Source organism: Diabrotica virgifera, chromosome 6 (assembly GCF_917563875.1).
Source record: "Diabrotica virgifera virgifera chromosome 6, PGI_DIABVI_V3a".
In the NCBI taxonomy this organism is placed as follows: Eukaryota; Metazoa; Arthropoda; class Insecta; order Coleoptera; family Chrysomelidae; genus Diabrotica; species Diabrotica virgifera.
The window spans coordinates 105,561,065-105,588,135 of NC_065448.1; the positions used below are offsets into that span (position 1 = coordinate 105,561,065).

At 34.4% G+C, this 27,071-nt stretch overlaps 1 protein-coding gene across 6 annotated transcripts in view; it reads left to right on the plus strand.

Annotated features, from left to right (window-relative positions):
- LOC114330442 (calpain-B) overlaps window positions 1-27,071 on the plus strand; it is a 510,388-nt gene that overhangs the window by 267,631 nt on the left and 215,686 nt on the right. For all 6 annotated transcript variants that reach the window (XM_050652714.1, XM_050652713.1, XM_050652715.1 and 3 more), the window contains 3 exons: window positions 2,178-2,312; window positions 9,925-10,093; window positions 13,138-13,319. In XM_050652714.1, coding sequence (XP_050508671.1) covers window positions 2,178-2,312; window positions 9,925-10,093; window positions 13,138-13,319 — 486 coding nt within the window. The remainder of the gene's footprint in view (window positions 1-2,177; window positions 2,313-9,924; window positions 10,094-13,137; window positions 13,320-27,071) is intronic.

The window sequence follows — 27,071 nt, forward strand, 5'->3', positions numbered from 1 at the left end:
ATATTGACGAAAAACTTAAAAAAACTACTAATTTACCGGCTTCTCTCCCATCTCCCTCCCAAACCGGACGCTCAAAATGGTGTAACTTTTTACCGAACAATATGTGGACCATATAGAACATTTTCGTGTTGGAGGAAAACTTTTACTTTGGATGTTTGGGTTAGGCCTTTTTTTTGACCAGTTATACTATACTACCTCCGTAACTTTGGAACCATTCATTTTAGAAAGATTATGCATAGGGCCTTTTTTATTTAAAATTTAATGTAGAACAATTTTGTATAGAGGGTTGTTCATGCTAAACCGCATAGTTTTAGAAATATTGGCGAAAACCTTAAAAAACTACGAATTTACCGATTTCTCCCCCCTCTCCCCCCAAACCCGACGCTCAAAATGGTGTGACTTTTTTCTGGACATTGTGTGGACCATATAGAACAATTTGGTGTTGAAGGATAACTTTCACTTTGGATGTCTGGGTTATGCCATCTTTTGGATCAACTATACTATACTAATAGTGGCTCGGAATCTTTCTCCCTTCACCGCTTGAAACGTTCGCCGAAGGGAGAAAGATTCCATATGATTGCTCGAGCCACTATGTAAATTTCAACCATCGTACGGTCAAAATTCTTATAATGTGAAACAGCGCTTATACCTTTTGTTGTTATGGAAATGAGAAAAATAAAAATTAATGTGCAATCTGTCACATAAGATTAAGTATTGTTATTACTGGTTGTATGTATATTACTTAAAAATGAGGTATAATGTTGATTCCTTAAATAGTAAAACAGAATCGCGGTTAATACCACAAAAATCGAAAGCCGCTTATAAAAAATACTACGGCAAGTTCATTAAATGGATAGAAGCTAAGGTAACAGATACAGATACAGATGAACGAGTTGTTCTTGCTTACCTTCAGAAAATGTGGGAACAGTAAAAGGCGTCGACTACGTGGGCTATCCATTCGAAATTGCAAAGTATATTGAGGATAAACAAAGCTGTCGATTTAAAATCATTTGTGAAAGTGGCCATTATTCATGAAGGCCATTAACAAAAATGACGTGGCCAAGAAGGCGTATGTATTCAAAGAAGACGATTTGATTAAGTTTTTCACAGATGCACCGGACCGGCTAAGATGGTAGCCATTCGCGGTATCTTAGGCTCTTGCAGAAGATGCGAATTGTGCTATTTACGCTTACATGATATCAAGGAAGAAGAAAGTGCATTGCTTATTACTATCAGACCATTTAATACTGTGATGCCTCAACGTTCTACAGTTGCTGATAGCGACCCAATTAATTTGGATCGCGTTTGGTGAAGAAGTATTTATTCTTGCGCCCCAAAAATGGAAGTATAGATCGAGTTTCTTACGATATGATATTAGTATTAATACATTTGGATCATATTCCTTGCAAATGGACGCACATGCGTTTCGACGTATGTCTGCTACAATTATGGCGAACAGTGGCATGCCAATAGATCAAATAAAACGACAAGTAGAATGGAAACCAGCAGCTGTGGTGACTGGTTACGTTGAAGAGAGTATTACCAATAAGAAGAATGTTTCAAACATTATGGGAGTGTCATTAATGGAAGTACCACCTCATTGGCTTCCTAGAATGTCGGTAGTTTGTTTGAATGTTTGAACAGCATTTCCTCTGATTAAAAGAAACGGAAGTATAAATATTTCAAACAATATCAACTGTACTTTTCACATTCATTTTAAAGATGAAGATTTTCAAATATTTGAATAAAGCTTTCGAAACATTTGTTAGTAATATTTTATTCATATTTTATTTATTTGACGTTACAAGGTATGTACTCCTGTCAGTCAGGTCAGATCAATATTTAAAACTGTTGATATTGCCATGGTAACTTTAAAACACGCGCGTTTTTGAAAGTTAAATTTAAACACGCTGAGACGTACTTTAAATAAGTGAGACGTACTTTAAATAAGCAAAATGGGGGTACCAATAAAAAAATAAATTTAGTTGAAAACACACTAGTGATGTCTTATGTGCATATGAACATGACAATAACTTGTCAAAGATTAACTGCCGCTTTTCACGCATTGCAGATAATTAGCTGTCGTTGTTATATTTTTATGGAGATATAACCCATTGCTTTAAACTTTAAAGGAATAGCAATTTCAAAGTTGTGTTATAATTTAAACATTATTTTAGATTTTGGCAATATGGAAAATGGATAGACATAGTAATTGATGATCGATTACCCACATATAGAGGAGAATTAGTATTTTTACATTCTGCTGAAGATAATGAATTCTGGAGTGCTCTGTTAGAAAAGGCCTACGCAAAGTAAGTAAAAAAGAATATATATTTAAAAATAACTTTATTTCAGATTTCGTTCAGCATGGCAGCTAATCTGGAAAACTGAACGTAGGTGGCGCTCGTGTAGTTCAATCTATTTCTAAGTAAATATTGCATATTTGTTTCGCTGGGTGTATTAAACTTGAGAAAATAAAATCCCTCAATGTTGTGCTGTACATTTGTGCTCATCGAGAACATCAGGACACAGCTTTCCCAATGATATTCTGATGAGAAAAACGTGGATTGTAGCAATAAGAAGGGATAAATATGTGCCGACAATAAATGCATGTATCCGCAATAAACATTTTGTTGAAACATATTACGTATTGCCGCTAGATTCGACTGTAAAAAATAGAATACTTTACCATAAAATTCAGATCAAAATTATTTATTATAAACGCACGGATTAAGATATGCAATTTTATATACATTCACACTGTTGTCACATCTACAATCGCTTTTTATGGAGTGATAATAATATAAAAAAATTATATTTGAAATAATAGGGGGTAGAGGGGGCTCCTTAGCTGTGGTGAAAGCAACCTCTCTAAGAGAAGGAACTCTGAAATCAAACCCTGGTCCTCCAAGGGGGGGTTAAGACATCGGGCTAACTCCTCGGTACTTGTAAAAAAATGACTGAAGTGGGGTAGAGAGGACTCCTTAGCTGTGGAGAAAGCAACCTCTCTAAGAGAAGGAACTCTGAAATCAAACCCTGGTCCTCCAAGTTGGGGGTTAAGGCATCGGGCTAACTCCTCGATACTTGTAAAAACAAGCAAATGTTAAACGACCCAATAGTCAGACTCGGATGAATGGACGGATCACTCGGCAACGAAAAAAGCGACGAAAAAGGACTATGAATTTTGGAACGTGGAACGTTCAAAGCCTCTCAAATAAAATGGATGAAGTTATACTAGAGCTAAAATACATGAAAATGGACATCGCAGTAGTGACAGAAACTAAGAGGAAAGGCCAAGGATCACAGAAATTGGGCTACTATGATCATTTTTATAGTGGAGTTCCAAAACACATAAGAGCTCAACAAGGAATATCGATCTTCATACGCAGGACATTAAGAAAGCACATAACATCGTGGGAAGGAATAAATGAAAGAATGATAAAGGTCAACATGAACATATATGGCTATAGGATAACTATTTTGGGAGTATATGGTGTAAACGAGGACGCACTGGTAGCTAACAAAGATGAGTTCTATGAACAGCTCAACGATGAAATCGTCAAAATAGGAAATGCCAGAGAAATTATATTATTAGGAGACCTAAATGGCAGAACAGGCAATAAAAAACAGGATGACGTAGTAGGCAGATACGGCGAGGAAGTACTCAACAATAATGGAACAAGAATAATTAACATCTGTAAACAGAACAATTTAAGCATTATGAACGGCTTCTTCCAGCATAGATGCATTCATAAATATACTCGGACCCAACCTACTATGAACCAGAAAAGTATAATTGATTATCTTTTGATAAAACAACGGAGTCGAATGAAAATTAACGATGTAAGGGTTTATAGAGGAGCAACATGCGGCAGTGACCATCATCTTCTAAAAGCGGAAGTACTGTTCCCCGGAATGAAATCTCAAAAAAATCTAAATCCACGAGAACAAGGAGGAAACAAATTGGAACCAAAAAAGATATACAACCTAGAAAACTTACAACAAACAAGCATAAGAACGTTATACGAAAAGCGACTGGACGAGAAACTGAAAGGACAATATACATTTATAAATACGGAACATCTTCATACACATATAACACAATGTATACACGAAGCCGCATATGAGGCATTGGGGGAGTACAAAGACAACATAAGAAGTAAACCATACTGGTGAGACTTAGAAATAGCCACCGAAATAGACGATAAGAGAGAAAAGTACCGGAAATATATGAGTACACAGAAAGATTCCGATAAGGTTTTATACAAAGAAGCACAAGCAAGAGTGCGGAAAAAAATCACACAGAAGAAAAACGAAACGTGGACAAAAAAATGCAATCAACTTAACGCCTATATAGGGGGGACAAGAAACACAGAGAGCTGGAAATTTCTTAAAACGTTGAGAACAGATACCAAAAGGGATATAATAACACCGATTACTCTGGAAAAGTGGGATGGCTATTTCAAGCAGTTACTAGTAGAAAATAGAGAAGATTTTATTAAAAACGAAGATCACGAAAGTTTCAATGTAATTGTCAGTGGCTCACCGATTCGGTTAAGACTGGAAGAAGTACGAAATGCATGCAAATCCCTAAAAAATAGAAAAGCGTCAGGGCCTGGCGACATAGCACCAGAACTGCTCAAATACGGTAGCAACACCCTGTATGAATACCTAAGAGATCTATTTAATAGATGTATGAATGGCGAAGTGATACCAAAAGAATGGCAATTGTCTGTAATTTCTACAATACAGAAGAAAGGCAGTAAAAATGTATGCGATAATTACCGGGGAATATCTGTCACAAGCACCATCAGCAGAGTTTACGGAAAAATTATCAAAAATAAAATAGAAGAAGAATACAAGGACTTAGAGGCCGAAGAGCAAGCCGGTTTCCGCGCTGGCAGATCCACCACTGACCACCTATATTGTGTAACACAGTTAATAGACAAACAAATAGCCTACAATCAAGAACTGCATTTAGTGTACATAGACTTAAAAAAAGCATACGATACTGTACCACAAAGTAAACTTTGGGAAGCCCTCGAAAAAACTAACATCAGTCTGAACCTCATTAAAGCTGTAAAAAATCTATACCAACATAATATAGCAAAAGTTAAGCTAGGCAAGGAAATCTCGTCAGGATTTGAAGTGAATAAGGGTCTTAAACAGGGCTGCTGTCTATCGCCGACACTATTTAAAATATATTTAGAGCAAGTTTTGAAATCCTGGAAAAGGAAATGTAAGAATATGGGTATACCGCTAAATGATGATAACATGCTATACACTCTATGTTTTGCGGATGATCAGATTCTTATGGCCCAGGATTATCACGATATTGAATATATGACCCGAAAAATCATAGAAGAGTACCGGAACTGGGGTTTAGAAGTGAATACCAAGAAAACGGAATATATGTGCGTTGGAGGTATACAGCAGGATCTAGCGTTGGAAAATGAAATAACTATTAATCACGGTCAGGAATATAAATACTTGAGTCTTAAAATTACACAAGATGGAACGTTGGACAAGAATATCCAAGAAAGGTGCACACAAGGAAGGAAAGCTATCGCATTATTGAACAAAATCCTATGGGACCAAAGTATCTCCAAAGAAAATAAACGTAACATCTATAACAGCATTGTTAAGAGCATTATAACATACAGCAGCGAAGTTTGGCCACTTAAAGAAAAATCCGAAAATATGCCCAGAACAACTGAAATGGACTTCTGGAGAAGATCTGCTGGTATATCAAGAATACAAAAAATCAGAAATACAAGAATATTGGAGATAATGGATGTAAAGCATACAATAATGGACGATATAAAAACAAAGCAACTAAGATGGTTTGGCCACGTACAACGTATGGAAGAAGACAGATTACCCAAACAAGTGCTACGATGGGCACCAAAAGGACGGCGGAAAAGAGGAAGACCTAGGAAAAGCTGGATAGAAGGAATCCATAGGGAAATCAGAGAAAGAGGCTTGAACGAAGACATGTGCTACGATCGAGAGCAATGGCGATTGGGAATCGGAAGACGTCGTAGAACGTTATGAACCGATTATATATATATATATATATATATATATATATATATATATATATATATATATATATTTGAAATAATAATATAGAAAAATGTGAAATAATAATTTGATATAATTCTTAAGTTCTCAATATTTTTTAGTGACTAAAACATAACCTGACCAAACCTAGCGTCATCGAAAATAATATATAAACAAGTTAATAACTGAAAATTTAGTGACATATTACCTTTAAAATATGCTTTAAAATGACTAAAACATAACCTGATCGAACCTAACCTAGCGTCATCGAAAATAATATAAACAAGTTAATAACTGAAAATTAAAGTGACCTAGTACCATTCAAATATTCTTTAGTGATTAAAACATAACCTTATCAAACCTAACCCTATTTTTTTCTAATTTTACCTTAAATTTAAGGTCGCCTTTCACCTAGACAAACACCCAAATAATTATACTTAATTAAAGTAAAACATTCTATATTTCCATAGGAAATTATATTTTTTTTAAATAAGGCAACATTGCAGAATCAACTGCGCTCAACCCATGCTTAAACCAAATTTACAACAAATGTGCAACTGTCATGTTGGCCGTATTTTGAAAATATCACATTTTTAAATGAGATAAACACAAAATTAATGCTGAGCGCACTTATTTGTGAATTTTAAATTGATAAAAAAGTAAGGCAGATATCATACACAGTTGTCAGACTCGTGGGCGGAGTGAGTCAATACCAAATAAATACCCTCAGATCTATACCCTCTGAGCTATATAAATAACATTAAGACAATGATTAATATAGTTTACCATTCGATAAGGACTTCCTTTTTTCCAGTAACTTTCACATTCCTTCTCCTCAATCAGTTTTTCAACGCACAAACAGTCCAAGATCTGTATTTTTATCCATAATTTATTATTTATTAAATCGTAATCAAAAACACCATATACGCTCTGAGCTTCGCTAGTGGCGCTCCTAGCGGTTACTAATTCAACTTTCACCGGTAATTTTTAAATTTATTATTTAATTGTTATCGCTTAATTAGGAGGTTAGATAAGGAAGGTAATTTAAAGACCGATACTGATGAAATATTGGAAACATGGCGAAACTACTGTGGCGAGCTATATAAAAATAACGAGGTATCAGCAGAAAATCAGTGGCCTTCTGACTACCCTAGAGAACCTACTGTCTTACTCGCTGAAGTCAAAGATGCAATTAAATCACTAAAGAGAAATAAATCCCCAGGCATTGATTCCATACCATGTGAAATACTACAGTTACTAGGTGACAAAGGATTACATATCATCCATTCTATCTGTGTCGCTGTTTGGAATTCAGGTAATTGGCCATCTGATTGGTGTACCTCAATTTATATCCCACTACACAAAAAAGGAACTACTACCCGATGTGAAAACTACCGCACACTGTCACTAATAACACATGCTAGTAAAATCTTGTTGCATATCATCAAAAACAGATTAAAAACCTATCTACATTACCAAATACCTCAGGAACAAGCGGGGTTTGTAAAGGGTAAAGGTACAAGGGAACAAATCCTGAACCTGAGACAACTCATTGAAAAGTCTAGAGAATTTCAAGTACCTATGATTATATGCTTCGTTGACTACCAAAAGGCATTTGATTGTGTAAGCTGGATAAATCTGTGGTCAATTTTAATAGAAATGGGCGCACCAATGCACCTGGTGACACTTATTAAAAATCTGTACCAGTCTAATATAGCGACAGTACGACTAGATCAGAAGTTCTCAAACCAATTCAAGACCGAGAGAGGTGTTAGACAAGGATGCGTGTTGTCACCTGACTTATTTAACGTTTATAGTGAACATGTCATGAGGATGGTTTTAGAAGGATGGGCCGGTGGAGTAACAGTAGCTGGTAGAAAAATCTCCAGTTTAAGATTTGCTGATGACACTACACTTATAGCAGCAAATGAGCAAGAAATGTTTGATCTTCTGCGAAAAGTTGAGTACGAAAGCAATAAAGTTGGTCTGAAAATCAATAAAGCTAAGACAAAAATAATGGTGGTCGACAGATTTGACACTATTCAACTGACTAACATATTACAGGAATACCAGATAGTAAACACCTTTGTCTATCTCGGGTCTAGTATAACTAACGATGGTAACTGTGAAGCAGAAGTTCGGAGACGTATTGGTATGGCAAAAAATGCGATGAGTCGCCTAACTAAACTTTGGAAAGACAGATCTCTCTCTCAAAATATCAAGATGAGACTGGTGAATGCCCTTGTATTCTCAATATTTCTATACGGAGCAGAGACTTGGACTCTTCGCGCATACGAGCGCCAAAAAATTGTTGCCTTTGAGATGTGGTGCTGGAGAAGAATGCTGCGCATACCTTGGACAGCTCATAGGACAAACGTTTCCATTCTAAACCAACTCAATATTAAAAAAAGGCTGTCCACAATATGTCTGCAACGAATTCTGCAATTCTTTGGTCACGTGGTTCGCAGAGGTGACGACAGTTTGGAGAGATTAATTGTTTCTGGAAACGTTCCGGGGAGAAGATCAAGAGGACGATCACCAACTAGATGGTCTGACCAAATAAAGCATTCAGCTGGAAACTCATTCCAGCTGGAAACTTATGTCAAATTTCCGGTAAACGTTTACAGACTTGCCACTACTGGCGCTCGCGAATTTGTAAATATCCCCTCTACGTACGAGCTCACAGCGTATACAAACTTCACGAATTGTCAAAACGTTGACCTCCAACTACACTAGCGCCGCCATGCGGGAGCAACGGCGTACATAGCTGCCATTATTAATTGTTGTGACTTTAACTATTCTCAAAATATATGTTTTTTTCTTTCCTTTGTTTGAAAGCTGTCTTTTCTACACCGGTTGTACTGCAGTCAATTGGCTTATTGTATACCCTACATTAACTTTTATATAAGTCCTTTAAACTTCGGAAAATCCCCCATAAAGTTTTTATGTAAACATATTAAAAAAAAGCCGCATCTCGATAAAAACCGGCTTATCTAAAAAATACTAAGCGACAAAAGATGTTCCTGCCATAAGAATGCCACGTGTCCATTTTCAATAAAAAATCTCTTAACACATTCATGGACACGATTTACATGTAGACACGTCTTCTTGTGGAATAATGGCTGGATATGCACTCGTGTCCGTGAATATGTTAAGAGTTTTCGTTAATATATGAAAAAAAAATCTATTTTCATTTTGTAACGGCAAAGGGCTGTTCTACGTCTTTTGGTACCTAATCACCACTCATTTCTATTATAGCTATCTTCCTCTCTTAAGTTTCTTTCCGACATCACTTTGGAGATGCCCTTTATCCATGTAGTTGACACAGTACCGAATTCAGGGCTCCTATCACCTGTTTTCCCTTTACTATCCTTTCTTTATTATTTTCTTCGTTTCGTCCTGTACTAATTAGTTTTATTCCCAGATATATATATTCATTGCAGCTTGTTGTATATACTAATAATATAATATAATACCAATTGTCTCCTCTTCCATGTTCAGGTTCTCCGTTTGTTCGCTTCCTACGCATAAATATTGTTTCTTGGTATTAACCTCCAGACCCCATTTTCTATATTCCTACATTAGTTTCTTTGTCATATTATATTCAAGATCTTTCTTGTCCTGTGCAATTACAATTTGGTCATCTGCATAGTGCAGCGTGTAGAGTATCGTATTTGTAATTAATCCGGTTTATTGGTAATGTTAATTTAGTTTGATTTTCAGCTATGGCTACTTGGTGGCCACTTGGTCGTAACTGCCATTAATTGTAACTGTTTTACTAAATAAAATTGGATGGTAAATGGTTTAAATATCTTAAAAACGCCTTTTAGGTGTGTTTTAAAATAAAAATAATTGTTTTAGATTAAATGGTTCCTATGAAACATTGAAAGGAGGTTCAACATGCGAAGCCATGGAAGATTTTACTGGTGGCGTTTCTGAAATGTACGAAATGGAATCCAGTCCTCCAAATCTTTTTCAAATAATGGTTAAGGCCTATGAAAGGAGTTCCCTTATGGCTTGTTCGATTGAGGTAAAATAGTAATACATATGCCATTTATTTTTTTTTATTTATATGTTGTATTTTATTATAAACATACAGAGGGAGTTTTATGTACAGAAACCCTCAATTATCTCAGAAAGGGCTTGCACGATTTTTATAGATTTTGGTGGGTAGGGGTTTTCTAATGCAGCCAATATTATAGTGATAATTACATTGTTGTCAGATCTTCCGTTTTTCTGGAAATCTAATGAACTTATTTCAAGTGGAACGCCCTGTATATTTTTTGCGTTTTAAAGTCCTTAAGAAATACTGATTATTTTTCATGTTATATTCCCTCTGCCTAAATGCCTAAGTTTCGGAGTTATTGCTACATTAAAAAAAAAATATAAAACAAATTATAAAAATCAATTTTTTCGGCCCGTGTAGACATCATTTTACGTTCTTTGGATCATTGGGAACAAAAAAGGTCTTTTATAATTTTTCTCTTAAGTTAATCGTTTTCGAGGTATAAACAATTTAAAACTAAAAAAAAATCGAATAAGGACGATTTTCAATGTTCAAAAACACAAATAAAAAATATTATTTTTGAAACTGCGGAGTACCCAAATTCAAGCTAAACCCTTTTTGGCACGTTTTATTCTAAAACATTGCTTTTTAATAATTGTTAATGAAGCGCATATGAGAGGACGGACGATCAACGGACGGCATTAACAACTAAAAAACAATATTTTAGAATGAAACAAGCTGAAATTACTTATTGGTAGCTGATAAAATAAGGCTTGAACTTGAATTTGTGTACTTCGCAGTTTCAAACATAATATTTTTGATTTGTGTTTTTGAACCATGAAAATCGTCATAATTCGGTTTTTTTCAATTTTAAATTGTTTATAACTCAAAAACGATTAACTTTAGAGAAAAATTACAAAAGAACTTTTTTGTTCCCAGTGATCCAAAGAACGTGAAATAATGTCTAAATGTGTAAATAAAAAATGTGTAAATAATGTCTGTTAAAAAATTGATTTTTATAATTTGTTTATTTTATTTAAATAAATGTAGCAATAACTCCGAAATTATGGCCTACAGGTATAGGGAATATAACATAAAATATAATCAGTATTTCTTAAGAACGTCAAACGTAAAAAATATATAGGGTGCTCCATTTGAAATAAGCAAGTTAATTAGATTTTAAGAAAAACGGAAGATCTGACAACAATGTAATTATCATTATAATATCGGCGCATTAGAAAACCTCTACCCACCAAAATCTATAAAAATCGTGCAAGCCGTTTCCGAGATAATTGAGAGTTTCCATTTCCATACATAAAACTCACTCTGTATAGTAAACAACGTTCTCGTGTGGAAATATTTTAAATCGTGTGGAAACCAAAGTTATCCCGAGATAGTGAATTGGTCAAAGGGGTTCTATAGAATGACCAGCTAGATCTCCAGCATTAACACCACTTGACTTTTTTTTGAGGGGATATTTAAAATCTGAGGTGTACAAAACAGAAGCAATATGTCTTGATCATTTAAGACAAATAAGAAACAAGCATTTCAAGAAATGTGACAGGAATTTTAAAATAGTCATAACTAGTGTGACCAACTAGTCCGAAAAATCCGGGACATGGCCCGAATTACGAGGTCGTGTCCCGGCGTCCCGGACAAGGCTTCCGGGCTATCCGAATTTTCAACGTTTTGGTAAAATGCTACTTTGAAATTTTGAATACGTTATTCTTCTATGAATTCACATCCAATTGAATTGGTGGGACGAAAAAAGTCGATAATTTCTAGAGTGTAATACTAATACCATATTCAAAACTTCCACATTTTATATCGTGGTATTATAGTTCTACGAAAACTCAAACTGTGAACTTTTTTTGTTTCGTCTTCTGAAAAGACGAGCAATATTCAGAACAATAACAATTCATGTATACTGTACACATCAACACAATGATGCTATCAAAGTTCTATAATATTAAAAAAAATCGCCCGAATTTCTTTGAAATGTCCCGGATTTCAGGTATATTTTCAGCCGTGTCCCTAATTCCACTGAATTGGAGTTGGTCACACTAGTCATAACAGAAAAAGTTGCTCTTATGTCACATTTCTGAAATATTAACGGTGATTCCTCTTCAAATAAACACCGTGTATAATTATTTCTATGTTTAACAAGATCTGCTAATTCTTCATTCTACCAGCAGTCGTTTTTTATCTGCGGATGATTTTTTTCCTAAAGCCTATCTTGCCGCTTCATCTAAATACATTTTCACGTCGAACCTGTTGGTTCCTTTTTAATATATTGAACTGTCTTCTGGAATCTCCCGGAGAATTACAAGCAAACCAGTCTTATACCTGGTTGCGCCAACAAATCTCCCGGATAATTACAAGCAAACCAGTCTTATACCTGGTTACGTTGGTTGCGCCAACAAATCTTAAGCAGCAGCTTAGCCTAGCTAAGCTTATAGATAGGGCCGCCTTAAGTCTCACTTATCATGTTGCACCATAATAATTTTCGATTCTGATTTAAGCACGTCTTAACTGAGACGAAGTTTAAGATGAAATCCACGTGGCAATCCATTATGGCAAGCTGAAAATTGATCTAAGACTTATGCCTGGTTGCACCAACAAATCTTAAGCATCAGCTTAGCTAAGCTCAGCTTATGGCCAGGGCCGCTTTAAGTCTCACTTACGTTGCAACCATAATTTTCGATTCTTATGATCCAATGCACGTGGCAATCCATTCTGACAAGCTGAAAATGGGTCTAAAACTCATTGGTGCAACTCGTATGTTTCGTCTTAAGCTTAAAGTTTATTGGCGCAACCAGGCATCAATGGTGCAAAGCGTATGTTTCGTAAGCTGAGCTTAAGGGACGTCTTAGCTTAAGATATATTGGTGTAACTAGGCATTAATAATTTTTAAACATATCGGCATCAACACAACCATTACAACCTCACCAGCCATTTTTTTCCTTTCTTTAAACTGGGCTTGGGATTTTATTTGATGTCTCGTTCTATATATTGAATTATTCAATAATCAAAATTCTGTCACATTTTTAATCTGTCTTTTTTTACAGCCAGACCCACGTGTTCTAGAGGCTCACACACCACAAGGACTTATTAGAGGCCATGCATACAGTATAACTAGAATAAAATACGTAGAAATTCATACCCCAAATGTTTCCGGTAAAATACCTCTTCTGAGGCTTCGAAATCCTTGGGGCAATGAGGATGAGTGGAATGGCGCTTGGAGTGACGAGTAAGTAGTACAATTATTCAATAAATATTTAATGATTTTTCCGAGTAGTATATAGCTTAATAACACAGCTTTAATCAAATTTGAACTAAAAAATGAGTCATGTAACTAGTACTGCTAGATGTATTCTAGCACTACTGTAGTCTATGAGATCGCATAACAAAAGAAATTAGACAAATAATAATATGGAAGTTGGACAAATGCCAGACGAGTGACAAGTAGTATATTAGTACCTGTTTACAAAAACAAGGAAGATATACAACAATATACAAACTACAGGGCAATAAAACTACGTAGTCACATCATGAAAATATCGGTGAGAGTAATTGATAGACGAATAACTGAAAAATCCGAATTATTTGATCAGCTTGGCTTTATGCAGGGCAGATCAACAACATTATGCAATTTTCATTATAAGACAGTTGATGAAAAAATACAGAAATAAAGAAACGAACGCTCATATGGTATTCATTGATCTTGAGGAATCATATCATAGAGTTCTTCGAGAGTTTCTGTCGTGAGCACTCAATAAGAAAGGAGAATCCGGTGAATATGTAAAAGTTAATGGTAAAAGGTTATGAGAGACATGTATGAGGGGTAACAGCTAGAGGATAGGTGTGCGAGAGACTGATAAATTTCATGTAAAAGTAGTATTGCACCAAAGTAGTACCTATTTGTGGTCAGTTGGGTAACCTACAACACAAAATTTTGACCTGTTCTCTTATTTCTAATAACGTTAATATGTTTTTAAATTCACTGCATTCTTTGACGGATGTCCACTATCCCATTAATTTAAACTATTTATTAACATTAGAAAATTGGTATACCGACTATTGTATAAACATATTTTAGATATTAAACTTAAATTGTGATTGTAAAATATAGAGTAATAGACCTGGATCCCGCGTAAGAAAGAAAAGTTGATTAATAGCAAGCTGAAAATTGGTTAATAGCTTAACGGTGTCTAGTCGAACAAACTTTGATGCACGCGAACATTGGAACAGGGGAAGTTTTAATTGTGGAGCATGATAAACGTGTCGTCCTGACAAGTTTATGATTGTGAAAAATAGCAAGTTATTTTTAAGTTTATTCAATAGCCAACGTTATAATAATACATGAAAAACTGTTTGTCCGACAAAAATGTTGGGCATTTTAACGAGTCCGACACGTAGAACATGTCACATCACAGGAATTATGTTGGTGATAAATAGCAGTCTGATTTTTGCATGAGAGTTTAATGAAATGTTAAAAAATCAATTGGAAGTTCAGTCCGACAAAATAATGAGAAGTTTTCGTAGTCCGACATTCTAAACATGTAAGATATAGACAAAAATGCTGGTGATAAATAGCTTTCTGACAAAAACGAAATTTAATTAAGTAAATTATTCCTTACAAAGAATGACTGTTGTCGGAAAAAATAAGGGATAGATTTTGTAGTCGGACAATTTAAAAAAATAATTTTTGAAATTTCAATAACGGGTGATTATTCTATGTCGAAAAGTACCTACAATCAATTACAATCGATATCTTTCGATTTATCTCAACATCATTTAGGTACCTCACTGTAATACATTCTAACTATGGTTTATTTTTTAACCAAGAGGAGTGATTCAAATTTACCGCGCTGTATTGCTTGTTTGTAATTGGTCCAACCGCAGGCAAGTTTACTCCACTGTTATAGAATTTTGACACTAGTGACATTTATCAAATTTTGACACTAGTGACATTTCATAGGTTAATTAAGTTATATCGGCAATGTTTTGTGTTTTCTGTGTTATTCCTTTAAGTTTTAGATTGTTAGTCTGCATTTATATTAAAAGCAGTTTTTTTTAACTCTTTCGCGACGTATTAATTTAATATAATGTTTATGGATTGCCGTTGAGGGCCGACTACATCAACCAAAAAAGAAGATGTATTTGGTTATTATTCTAGTGACTTTCTTAGGTGTGAATCTATCTTTTTAGTTTACTCCTACTGGTTAAAAAATAAACTATAGTAGATTAGGCAAAGTATGGGCCGCTCTGTGCGTCGAGGTGTAACGCCAATATTATGGATTGAGTATTGATTATTGAATATATTGAATATGGATTGAGTATTGAATAGCCATCTTTGTCTGTCAAATGCGCGGAATCGCTTGGTTAAAAGAGATAGATAGACCACCGAACGACTGTTTGCTCTGTATTCCTTGTCTACCCTTAATAATATGTCTATGCATATATTGCCATTTAAGATTATTATAATCCAAGCTATAGAGACTAAAAACTTTCACTTTTGACAATAATTCATAATATATTGCAATCCTAACTTCAAATTTAAACTAATCGATTTATTTTGGTAGCAAATTATTTCTAGTCATGCGACATATTACATTATATATTTCATTTGTAGAAAATTGAGAAAAATGACGATATACAATTTCAATCAATAATTTATTTAGGTACCCTTCTTCAATTAAGCCCTTTTTAACTCAAAAAGCATTATAGCACAAAATATGATATCCAATAGAATTTTCACAATTAACTGGCAACTGAACCTCATTGAATTAATGAACGAGTATTTTACGAACTTTGTTTTTTTTTGAAAAATGGCTTTGGCAGAGCCAATTAGCCAGATTTGTTTAACATAATTACATACAACAATATTGTAAAATGTTCGATAATTACTCAAAAATGTTCCGTTGAATTGTTTCACTTTTTCATTTAGTGGCTTAAAATTTAAACTGTTCACACTCAAAAATAAACGCAAAACACTTCAAAGTTAATATAAATTTTAATTTCCAACACACGAGGCAAACAGAAAGTCAGAGACTATGTACTTTCAAATACTACTTTGTATAGTATAGAGCACAAAGTGTCACACAGACAAATGCAGACTTATACATATACATACTTCTAAGCATGTGTCATATTTACGTCTATGCTTATAACCACGGAATTTTTACACTCTTCACTTTTTTCAACGTCGTTTACAGGGTTAAGATTTGAGAAAAAAATGTATACAACGTTTTTTGTAAGAAATTGTCCATACTTTCTGATGCGCCTAACTACAAAATCCTAAGTGATTGCTTTCACATGTTCTATGACATTATCATTTTGAGAATATCTAGAACAAATTCCACCCAAAAAATAATTTTTTTGCAATATATATGTTACCGGCCAAACCCGATTTCAGGACAAACTAGTTTGGCCTAGGCCAAACTAGTTTGTCCTAGGCGAAACTAGTTTATCCTGATGTAAATACACACACTTCAGGCCAAACTAGTACGGCCTAGTCAAAACCAATTTAGCAGAGTCGAAAGTAATTTAGCGAACATGTAAGGACTTTTACATGCGGGGAATTCCCAAATCACGCCCCAACAGGGATGGCAAAAAAAATTATACCTACATCGATATATTGTATCATATGATACAATATATCGATGAAGATCGAATGAAGATATTGATACATGCTATAAATCAATATATTCTTATATAATTCAATAATATAAAAAATAACCAATAAAAGGATGATGTTTTCTCCAAAAATTAAAAGAAATGACACACTTACGAAAAAATCGTGTACGAATTAATATTGTTTTCACCAAGTTTGAAAAATGTGAAAACGTTTGAATTGTCCACGTCTATCTGTCCGTCCGTCCGTCTGTCTGTCCGTGAACTCAACTCCTCCGTCATTATACCAAGTAGAATGACAAATTAGGTGTCAAATGAAAGCTTATAATCCAAGGATGGTACTAAAGGTGAGAAATTTGACCTAGGCTGTCTGTCCGTCCGATCGCGAATATATCTCAATATTATTGTTTGTTTGTTACGAATAATTATAATTTTAATAAAAATGATTATTTTTCCAAGAACAAAGTATTTTATTCAATTTATTATTTATATTAAGCCGTACCTACTAGTTCGCTGAATTACTTTCTTCTTCTGGGCTTTTTCCCATTTGCCGTTTTCGTCTTCCATAGCACTCTATTCTCCTAGTCGCCATCTCTGAGGTATCTATCTATCATACCATTTCCTATGTGAGTTTTCCATCTCACAGCAAGTCTTCCTCTCCGTCTTCCTCCCCGCGGGTTCCAGTCCAGTAATCTTTTCGGTCACCTGTGCTCCGGCATTCTTTATGTAACTCTGTGTGGAGTATGAAGGGAACCATTCTCGTTGGAACTTTACCGCGCTGAGCAGATGGGACGTGAATTGTAAATTGTAGAATTCCCTCATCTTCCTTAGTCTCAGCATCCGTATGGCTTGCAAATTGTAGAAGCCTCGGAGGTGTAACCAGAGAAGGTTCCCATTGTTTTCATTCTGGTGGGATGTAGAATAGCATTATGTTGTTTTATATGCCATCAGAGTGAAAACTTAGTCTTTCTGCTAGCAGTTGCCGCTAGGGCATCTATGCCATTTCGTTCGTTGCAATCCGGGACTGCACGCTGGGGTTTGTTTTGGTTGGATCAGGGAGAGCAGCATATGTGCCTCCTGATGAGAGACTAATAAGTTTCGAAACCGGTAGAGGTGTTTGCAGCACTCTCTAATTGGACTAGAATATGGCTCGGCTGTATTTTCGTTTTGCAACGAAATTGAAAATGGTTATTCATTTTTGATTCTTTATGTTGTTCTGAAGCTATTTCCTTGTGGCATTTTTATCATTAACTATTTAGATTGGAAATAAGCCACAATTAAATTGAAAAAAATCATTTTTTTAACGTTTCGACGTTTAAACTTTATCTTTCAGTAAATCGTCCCAGGAACGCAACTCATAAATATTGACAATATTGTGTTGGGATACACGGCATCTCTTAGTAATCTTCTTATTAAAACAAATCCTTTTAATAATTTTAAATGTCTTTAGCAAAACAAACTACGTTTGTTTATAGTAAATACGATCGACCTAAATTAGCACATATCAGTGTAACAGTTTAGGTTTGACCAAGGTCGGTTTAAAATAACAATAGTATTCATTATTTTTATATATTAGTAGACTCAGCGCTTTTAATCAAAATAATCTTACTTTCATTATATATCAAAACAATAACAAGAGAATATCGAGGTTTAGTTCTAATTCCATCGCGAACAGTAATTTAATTAATATTTGAGATCCCAAAGGTAAAACATCACAGCTACTGAGAACTAACGTACCACCAGCTATTTACCGTTAGTACTCTAACTTATAAAATAAATGCATCTACGGTGATACGAGTTATTTCATCAACCCTTATGGTAGGGGGTAACCAACCCCTAATTATCCAAGGTGGCTCAGAAGCCAGGAGCCACCATATGGCGATCCAAGACCAGGCGAGAACTCAGAACTAGCAGTCTAGAACGAGAAATGGGAAAACACGTCAATGTTCTTGCACCTCGACCACCCTAGAACAGTGTGGTATGCAGAAAAGGATGGAGACATCAGGCCTGACATGGAGCTGAGAATGGTATGGAAAATGGGATGGTATGGAGATGGAACTTCGTGTGGATAATGGACAATGGACAATGCTATGGAACGTGCAGCGAGGACTTTTGGGTGATACGAACACAAACGTGTAAAAGTGGTAAGTCCATATTAGCTATTTTATGGTATTTCCTGATTCGTATAATAATTAAGTATTTTATGATATTAGTCCTGATTCGTATAATATAAAGTATAAAGTATAAAGTAATATTAACGTAATTGTAATTTAAGATGCACATAACCTTTTAAGTTTTACCTATTTTTATTTAACTATTCTATTTTTAATTACCTTATTGGTATTATAAGGAATTTTTTTTAACCCTGATATTAGTTATTTATAGGACGTAATGATACATTTTTATTTGATATTGATTTTTATTTGATTTTTATATATTTACTAGCATATTTTTATCTTTACTGACTTTTTATCCATTTATTATTTTACCTACTGATTTTTATTACATTTTTTGGTCTACTGATTTTTATGGTGATTTATATTGATTGATATAATGATTTTTTATTGCAATTTACTATATCTTTACTATTTTTGACATAACATTTTATATACATATATATTTACTATACATCGTAAGACTGTCAAATTTATGCGTTCGTTACGGGTACAGGAATAAGGAAAATGAATATTACAGGAATAAATGAATTATGAATAAATGAGTAGCAACAAAGTTACTTGGGAAGAACAAAGCGACGAAGAAGTAGAAGAGGAAAAAAGTGACGAGGAGATAGAGGAAAAAATTGACGAGGAAATAAAAGAGGGAAAAAGCGACATAAAACAAGATATAAAAATATTAAACATGGCTCTGACAATCAACGAATTTTTGAATATTGCAAGCAAGGTATTGCCCAACGAGTTTGATGGAAGCGCAGGGAAATTACAACCATTTTTAGACGCATTAGAGTTACTTGGAAAAATAGCAGAAGGACATGAAGAAACAGCGATAACATTAATAAAAACAAGATTGACTAATAAGGCTAGAAACCTGATAACCACAGAGGATACGATCCCACTTATAGCAGCGGCACTGAAGAAGGAATTAAGAGGCGACAATCCGAAAACGATAATAGACAAGTTAGCAAAGAAAAGGCAAGGAAACAAAGATGCAGCAGTGTACGCATCCGAAGTAGTAGAGGAATTAGCGGAACAGTTGAAGGTAGCATACATAGCGGAAGGAATGCCATTGGAGCTAGCGAAAAAATACACAACGGAAACAGTCGTAGCAACAATGAAACGAAATGTTAATACGGATAGAGCTAAGTTAATACTGGAGGCAGGTAATTTCACAACACCGCAGGAAGTAGTATCTAAATTTTTATCGATTGATACGACAGAGGAGAACACACAGGGAAGAGTGTTCAATTATAGGACGAATTATGAAAATAGGAGAGGACAACAGCAATACCGAAGAGGATACCATAACAAATACGACAGAGGAAGAAGAAATAACTTCAGACAACGGAACGAAGGAGAAGAAACAGGAAACCAACGGAATTATTCCAACAGAGGATATAGACAATTCAACAACCAAACGTACAGAGGAAACCAGAGAGGAGGACGAAACAGAAACGTAAGGCTACTTGAGTTAGAAGACAGCCAAGAGGAAACAGAAAACCAGCAGTTGGGGTTTTGAATGAACGAAATAAGGAAAGTACACAGTCAGAAGTGGAATATAATATTTACAACTTCGACTTAAACCTAACGAATTGTGTACGAATGAAAACAGGAATCCTAGAAAACACAAATACCTTTATCATAGACACAGGAGCTGATATTTCAATACTGAAATGTTCACAAGATTTTATGAAGGAACATGTGAAACCAAACACAAAAGCGAAAATAAAAGGAGTAACTAAAGGAGAATTACAAACAATGGGAGAAGTTGAAACAACGCTAGAAGTAAAAGGATCTCGATTTGAGCATATCTTTCAATTAGTGGAACCTAGCTTTCCTATTCCAACCGACGGAATCATTGGGAGAGACTTTATTTCAAATTTTCAATGCATACTAGACTACGCTAACCTTAAAATGCACATTAAAGAGGACAACGATTGTTACATTAGTACAGACATTTTGGATAATATAGATAATGACACGATAATAATACCGCCTAGATGTGAAATTTACAGAGTCGTAAAAATTTTTCAAACGCTGAAGAATGACAGGATAGTGGAACAACAAGAAATACAACCAGGAATATTCATAGCGAGAGCAATTATTTCAAGTAATAATCCGTACATCAAAATTTTGAACACAACCTACGAAACAGTAAAAGTAGAGACAAACGCAATCAAAACATTAGACACTAAATTATTCAACATATATAGACTGATCAACGACAGCAAGGATAGGAAAAAGGAATTACGGGAATCATTGAAGTTAGACATTCCAGAATACATACGCGATAAGTTAGTATCTTTATGTGAAGATTATTCAGATATATTCGCCCTAAGGCATGACATGCTAACATGTAAAAACTTCTACGAGCAGAAACTGAGAGTTAAAGACCAAACTCCGGTATATATTAAAAACTATAGGACACCTCATGCACAAACAGAGGAATTAAACCGACAAGTACAAAAACTGAGAGACCAAGGAATAATAGAACCGTCTACATCAGGATACAACAGCCCAGTAGTGCTAGTACCGAAAATGGCGATAGATGGAAATAAAGCATGGAGATTATGCATAGATTTTAGACAACTGAACAAGAAAATAGTCACAGACAAATTTCCTTTACCAAGGATAGACTCGATACTAGATCAACTAGAAAGAGCAAAATGGTTTTCAGTTATAGACTTAATGTCAGGTTTTCACCAGATACCATTAGAAAAATCATCGAGAAAATACACATCGTTTAGCACAGAAAATGGAGCATTTCAATTTACCAGATTACCTTTTGGATTAAATGTAAGCCCAAATAGCTTTTCAAGGATGATGTCAATAGCATTTTCGGGATTAACACCGGACAAAGCATTTCTCTACATGGACGATATAGTAGTAATAGGAATATCCGAAAAACATCACCTAGACAACCTGAAAAAGACATTCGAGACATGTCGAAAATTCAATTTGAAACTTAACCCAGGAAAATGTCAATTTTTTAGAAGAGAAGTAACATATTTAGGACATGATCTTTCTCAGGAAGGAGTTTCACCAGACAAAGCGAAATATGCAACGATTGAACAATACCCGACACCTAAGACAGCGGAAGAAACAAAAAGATTCGTAGCATTTTGTAACTATTATAGACGTTTTATTCAAAATTTTGCTGAAATATGCAGACCACTCAACAGATTATCAAGAAAAGGAGTAGAATTTTTTTGGTCAGAAGAATGTGAAAAGGCATTCAATAAGCTTAAATCATCTCTGATGAAGCCACCGATCTTAAAATATCTGGATTTCAATAAACAATTCATACTAACAACAGACGCATCCAACGAGAGTTGTTCAGCAATTTTAAGTCAAGATTATAACGGAACAGACCTACCAATAGCATACGCATCAAGAAGTTTCAATAAAGGAGAATGTAATAAACCTATAATCGTTAAGGAATTACTAGCGATTCATTGGGGAATTAATCATTTCAAATGTTATTTATATGGAGCACCAACATTTTTAGTCAAAACGGATCATAAACCACTAACATTTATTCGCAATGAAAGAACCAACTTCGAAACTTACAAGGATCAGATTAGATTTAGAGGAATACGATTTCGAAATAGAGTATATAACAGGGAAAAATAACTATGCAGATAGTCTTTCAAGAATAACATTACATCAATTAAAGAACTTATACATAGACAATACCCATATATTAGCTATAACACGAGCTCAAGCAAGAGAAAATAAGAAGGAAGCAAGGCAAACGAAGGCAGGAAGTGAACTCGCGCTACAGCCAGAAGCCCACAAACAGACAGTAAGAAAGGTACTAAATAATTTAGAGGCGCATAGACTACCAATTTTGTCTTTTGAAGCAGAACTAATCTCACCAAGACTGAGCATTAGGGTCAAAAACAAAATAAAGTGCAGCAAGAGCATAGCCACAGGATTCAATCATTTTGATTTAAACCAAATGTTGGCACAGCTTGATAAGCTGGCGGTAGAGAATGCAGTACGTAAAGTAAAAATATACGTAAACGATATTATTTTTAAAGTGTGCACAATTGAGGAATTTATTAAACAAGGAAACGAAATATTGAAGAATGTAGAAATATACATATGTGAAGTACCAAAAACAATAGAAGATGACAAAGAAAAACACAGGTTAGTAGAAGAATATCATAATCATCCGATGTTTGGAGGACACGTAGGAAATAACAGACTCATAAAGAAGCTAAAAGCAAGATTTAGATGGAAAAATTTGGAAAAAGACGTAAGAAAATACGTTAAACAATGTCATAAATGTCAAATTAACAAACCGAAAAGAACACATGTCGAGGAATTACGATAGGTCCATTCACTAAAATTAACGAAGGTAATAGATACTGTATAACAATGTTATGTGAGCTTACGAAATACGCGGTTAGTATACCCGTGTGCAATAAAGAAGCAGAGACAATAGCCCGAGGAATTTTTTATCATTTCATACCAACATACGGACTCATGAAGCAAATAAGAACAGACCAAGGCACAGAATATAAAAATGAAGTAATGCAGGAACTAACAAAGCTACTAAAAATAGAGCACAACTTCTCAACGGCATACCATCCACAGTCCATTGGAAGTTGCGAAAAACTGCACAGAACATTAAACGAGTACGTAAGAGCATTCATAGACGAAGACAAAGAAAATTGGGATGTGTGTTGCAGGATGTTCACATACTGCTACAATACAACCCCTAACGCGTATCATGGTTACACACCGTTTGAACTGTTATATGGCAGGAAGGTTAACCTACCAGAAGACCTTACACAGGAAATTCAACCATGTTACAATATAGATGCTTACTACAATGAGTTACGCTACAAACTACAAAGCGCACACGACAGAGCTAGAACCTTCTTACTAAAACACAAAAAAGAGCGACAAGAAAATAACTAGCGCAAAGCAACACCACAACACTTTAAAATAGGAGACCTAGTCCTGGTAAAAAGGGAAGAGAATGGTAAGTTTGATAGTCTTTATGTAGGCCCCTTCACAATAACAGAGGTAAATAATGTTAATTGTAAGATCAGATTGGAAAACAATAAAATCAGGGAAATACATAAGAATAGATTATATGCTTACAATCCGAGAACACCGTGAGTGACAAGTGGAACGGGAACAATGTCAATAACGAACATTTTTATTTTTTTTTGTATTTAATTATTATTTATAGGAAATAAAAAATGTATATATTGTATTTATTAAAACGCAGTAAGCAGGTGGTGGTACTAATAAAAGAAAAATTTTCTTCCTTTTCCGTAGTCAGAAAATTTTCGGAAGGAAAGGAAGATGTGTTGGGATACACGGCATCTCTTAGTAATCTTCTTATTAAAACAAATCCTTTTAATAATTTTAAATGTCTTTAGCAAAACAAACTACGTTTGTTTATAGTAAATACGATCGACCTAAATTAGCACATATCAGTGTAACAGTTTAGGTTTGACCAAGGTCGGTTTAAAATAACAATAGTATTCATTATTTTTATATATTAGTAGACTCAGCGCTTTTAATCAAAATAATCTTACTTTCATTATATATCAAAACAATAACAAGAGAATATCGAGGTTTAGTTCTAATTCCATCGCGAACAGTAATTTAATTAATATTTGAGATCCCAAAGGGAAAACATCACAGCTACTGAGAACTAACGTACCACCAGCTATTTACCGTTAGTACTCTAACTTATAAAATAAATGCATCTACGGTGATACGAGTTATTTCATCAACCCTTATGGTAGGGGGTAACCAACCCCTAATTATCCAAGGTGGCTCAGAAGCCAGGAGCCACCATAATATCATTTTAAAGTCTTCTACTTTAAAATGTATAATATATGTCTGAAATGCCAATATAAATGAGTCAGATTAAATAAATTATTAGTAGAATTTTTTACTTAGCAACAACATTTTTGTTTAATTAAGTAGTATTTTGTATTTTAACAACGACACCCTACTTGGGCGTCGAAACGTTAATAAAATTATTTTTTTCTATTTAATTGTGGCTTATTTCACATCTAAATAGTTAACCGGCATTCTTTGTACATGCCCGTACCATTTCGTGGCTCTACTTTTACTACCACAACTTTTTTTGTAATTGATCATTCTACTTCTATTCTGTTTCATATTTCCTCTGATCTTATTCTATCCTACCTTGTAATTTGTAGACATTTTCTCATAAACTCCAATTTAACTGTTCGTATTTTATTTCGTATTATTGTTGTCACTGGCCATTCTTTCGCTCTTGTAAGGTAATATCACTATGCCCTGAAAAATCCTTTTTTGTTTTCTTTAGTTAGAGTGTTCTTCCATATTACTCCCTGGAGTGCTTTCGTGGCTTGTTTTCCCCGTACTATTTTCATTTCTATATCTTTCATACAAGTGCCATCTCGGTTTATCATTTACCCTATATACTTAAAAGTCTTACAATTCTTAATAGTGTCTTCTAAACTTACGTTTAACCAATCTGTAATCAATTACTTTCGACTAGACTAAATTGGTTTAGACTAGGCTAAACTAGTTTATTCTGATATAAAAACATACATTTCAGGATAAACTAGTTTGGCCTGAAATGTGCGTCTTTATATCAGGATAAACTATTTTGGCCTACGCGCGACAGGACAAACTAGTTTGGCCTAGGCCATACTAGTTTATCCTAACGCGGTTAGTACAAACTAGTTTGGACTAGGCCAAACTAGTTTGTCCTGAAATCGGGTTTGGCCGGTAACATATACATGCATTGATACTTACCTCACTGTTTTTTGAGTGTGCATGTAGGTATATAAAATGCAAGTATGTGAATATAAATAATAATATACAACTTAAATAGCTTTATCAATATGCGACTAAGTGATTCTGAAAAAATGATTTTTTATTTATTTCCTTCGATTTTTCCAAACTTTTTGTCCGACATAAATATAACTTTTTGCGTTACAAAATATAATTTGTACATAAAAAAATCAAAATTAGCTTGCTATTTATCACCAGCATTTTTGTCTATATCTTACATGTTTAGAACGTCGGACTACGAAAACTTCCCATTAATTTTGCCGGACAGAACTTTCAATTGATTTTTAACCTTTTATTAAACTCTCATGCAAAAATCAGACTGCTATTTATCCCCAACATAATTCCTGTGATGTGACATGTTCTACGTGTCGGACTCGTTAAAATGCCCAATTTTTTGTCGGACAAACATTTTTGTCATAAATGTAACGTTGGCTATTGAATAAACTTAAAAACAAGTTGCTATTTTTCACAATCACAAACTTGTCCGGACGACACGTTTAAAACACAATTAAAACTTCCCCTGTTCCAGTGTTCCCGTGCAGCAAAGTTTGTCCGACTAGACACCGTCAAGCTATTAACAAATTTTTAGCTTGCTATTAATAAACTTTTCTTTCTTACGCGGGATCCAAGTATATAAGTATTTCTTGTAAATTGTTATATATTAAAAAAAAAGAAAAAAAATAAAAATAATATTAGAAAAAAATATGTAGATAAAACTAAATGACGAACTTGGACAGTCCATAGTAAAAAGCTTTCGAATTAAGTAGAGGGCTAAAGAAGAATGTTGCAGTTTTTGCTGTGGAATTCTGAGAACATCATTTAAAAAAAAATACAAAAAAAATATATAAAAAATTATTTAAAAAAATACAAAAATAATTATTTATTAGTAGAATTGTTAATTAGAGATTAATATTAGTATTAGTTTTAGGACAAGATACGAAAAAATGACTAATAAAATAAAAAGTAGTAAAATTGGCAAATGGATTAGTGTCCGCAGTCATAGAAACCCAAATAAACAACAACAATAGTATTGCACCAAGGTTAGCTGCTTAGTATTTATTTATTCTCATTAGTTTGGGATCAGATAACACTGAAACACGCTGAAACTACAGGATAACATTTCCTGGTGCTTAATGTATGCTCATGATGCAGTGTTAGTAGGAAATAGTGCAAGCGACTTAAAACAAAAACTGGAGCAGTGGGGTCAAGCTCTTCAGAAAAAAGGTTTAAAACTTAGTAGAACACGAAGAATTGCTGAGTTGCTGGTTCCTGGGAGGAGTAGGAGAGGAATACCGAAAAAAAATCTGGGGAGACGCTTAGGCAGGACATGTCTGCAAAGGGTATTTTGATATGACCCAAGATAGAAACTTACAAAT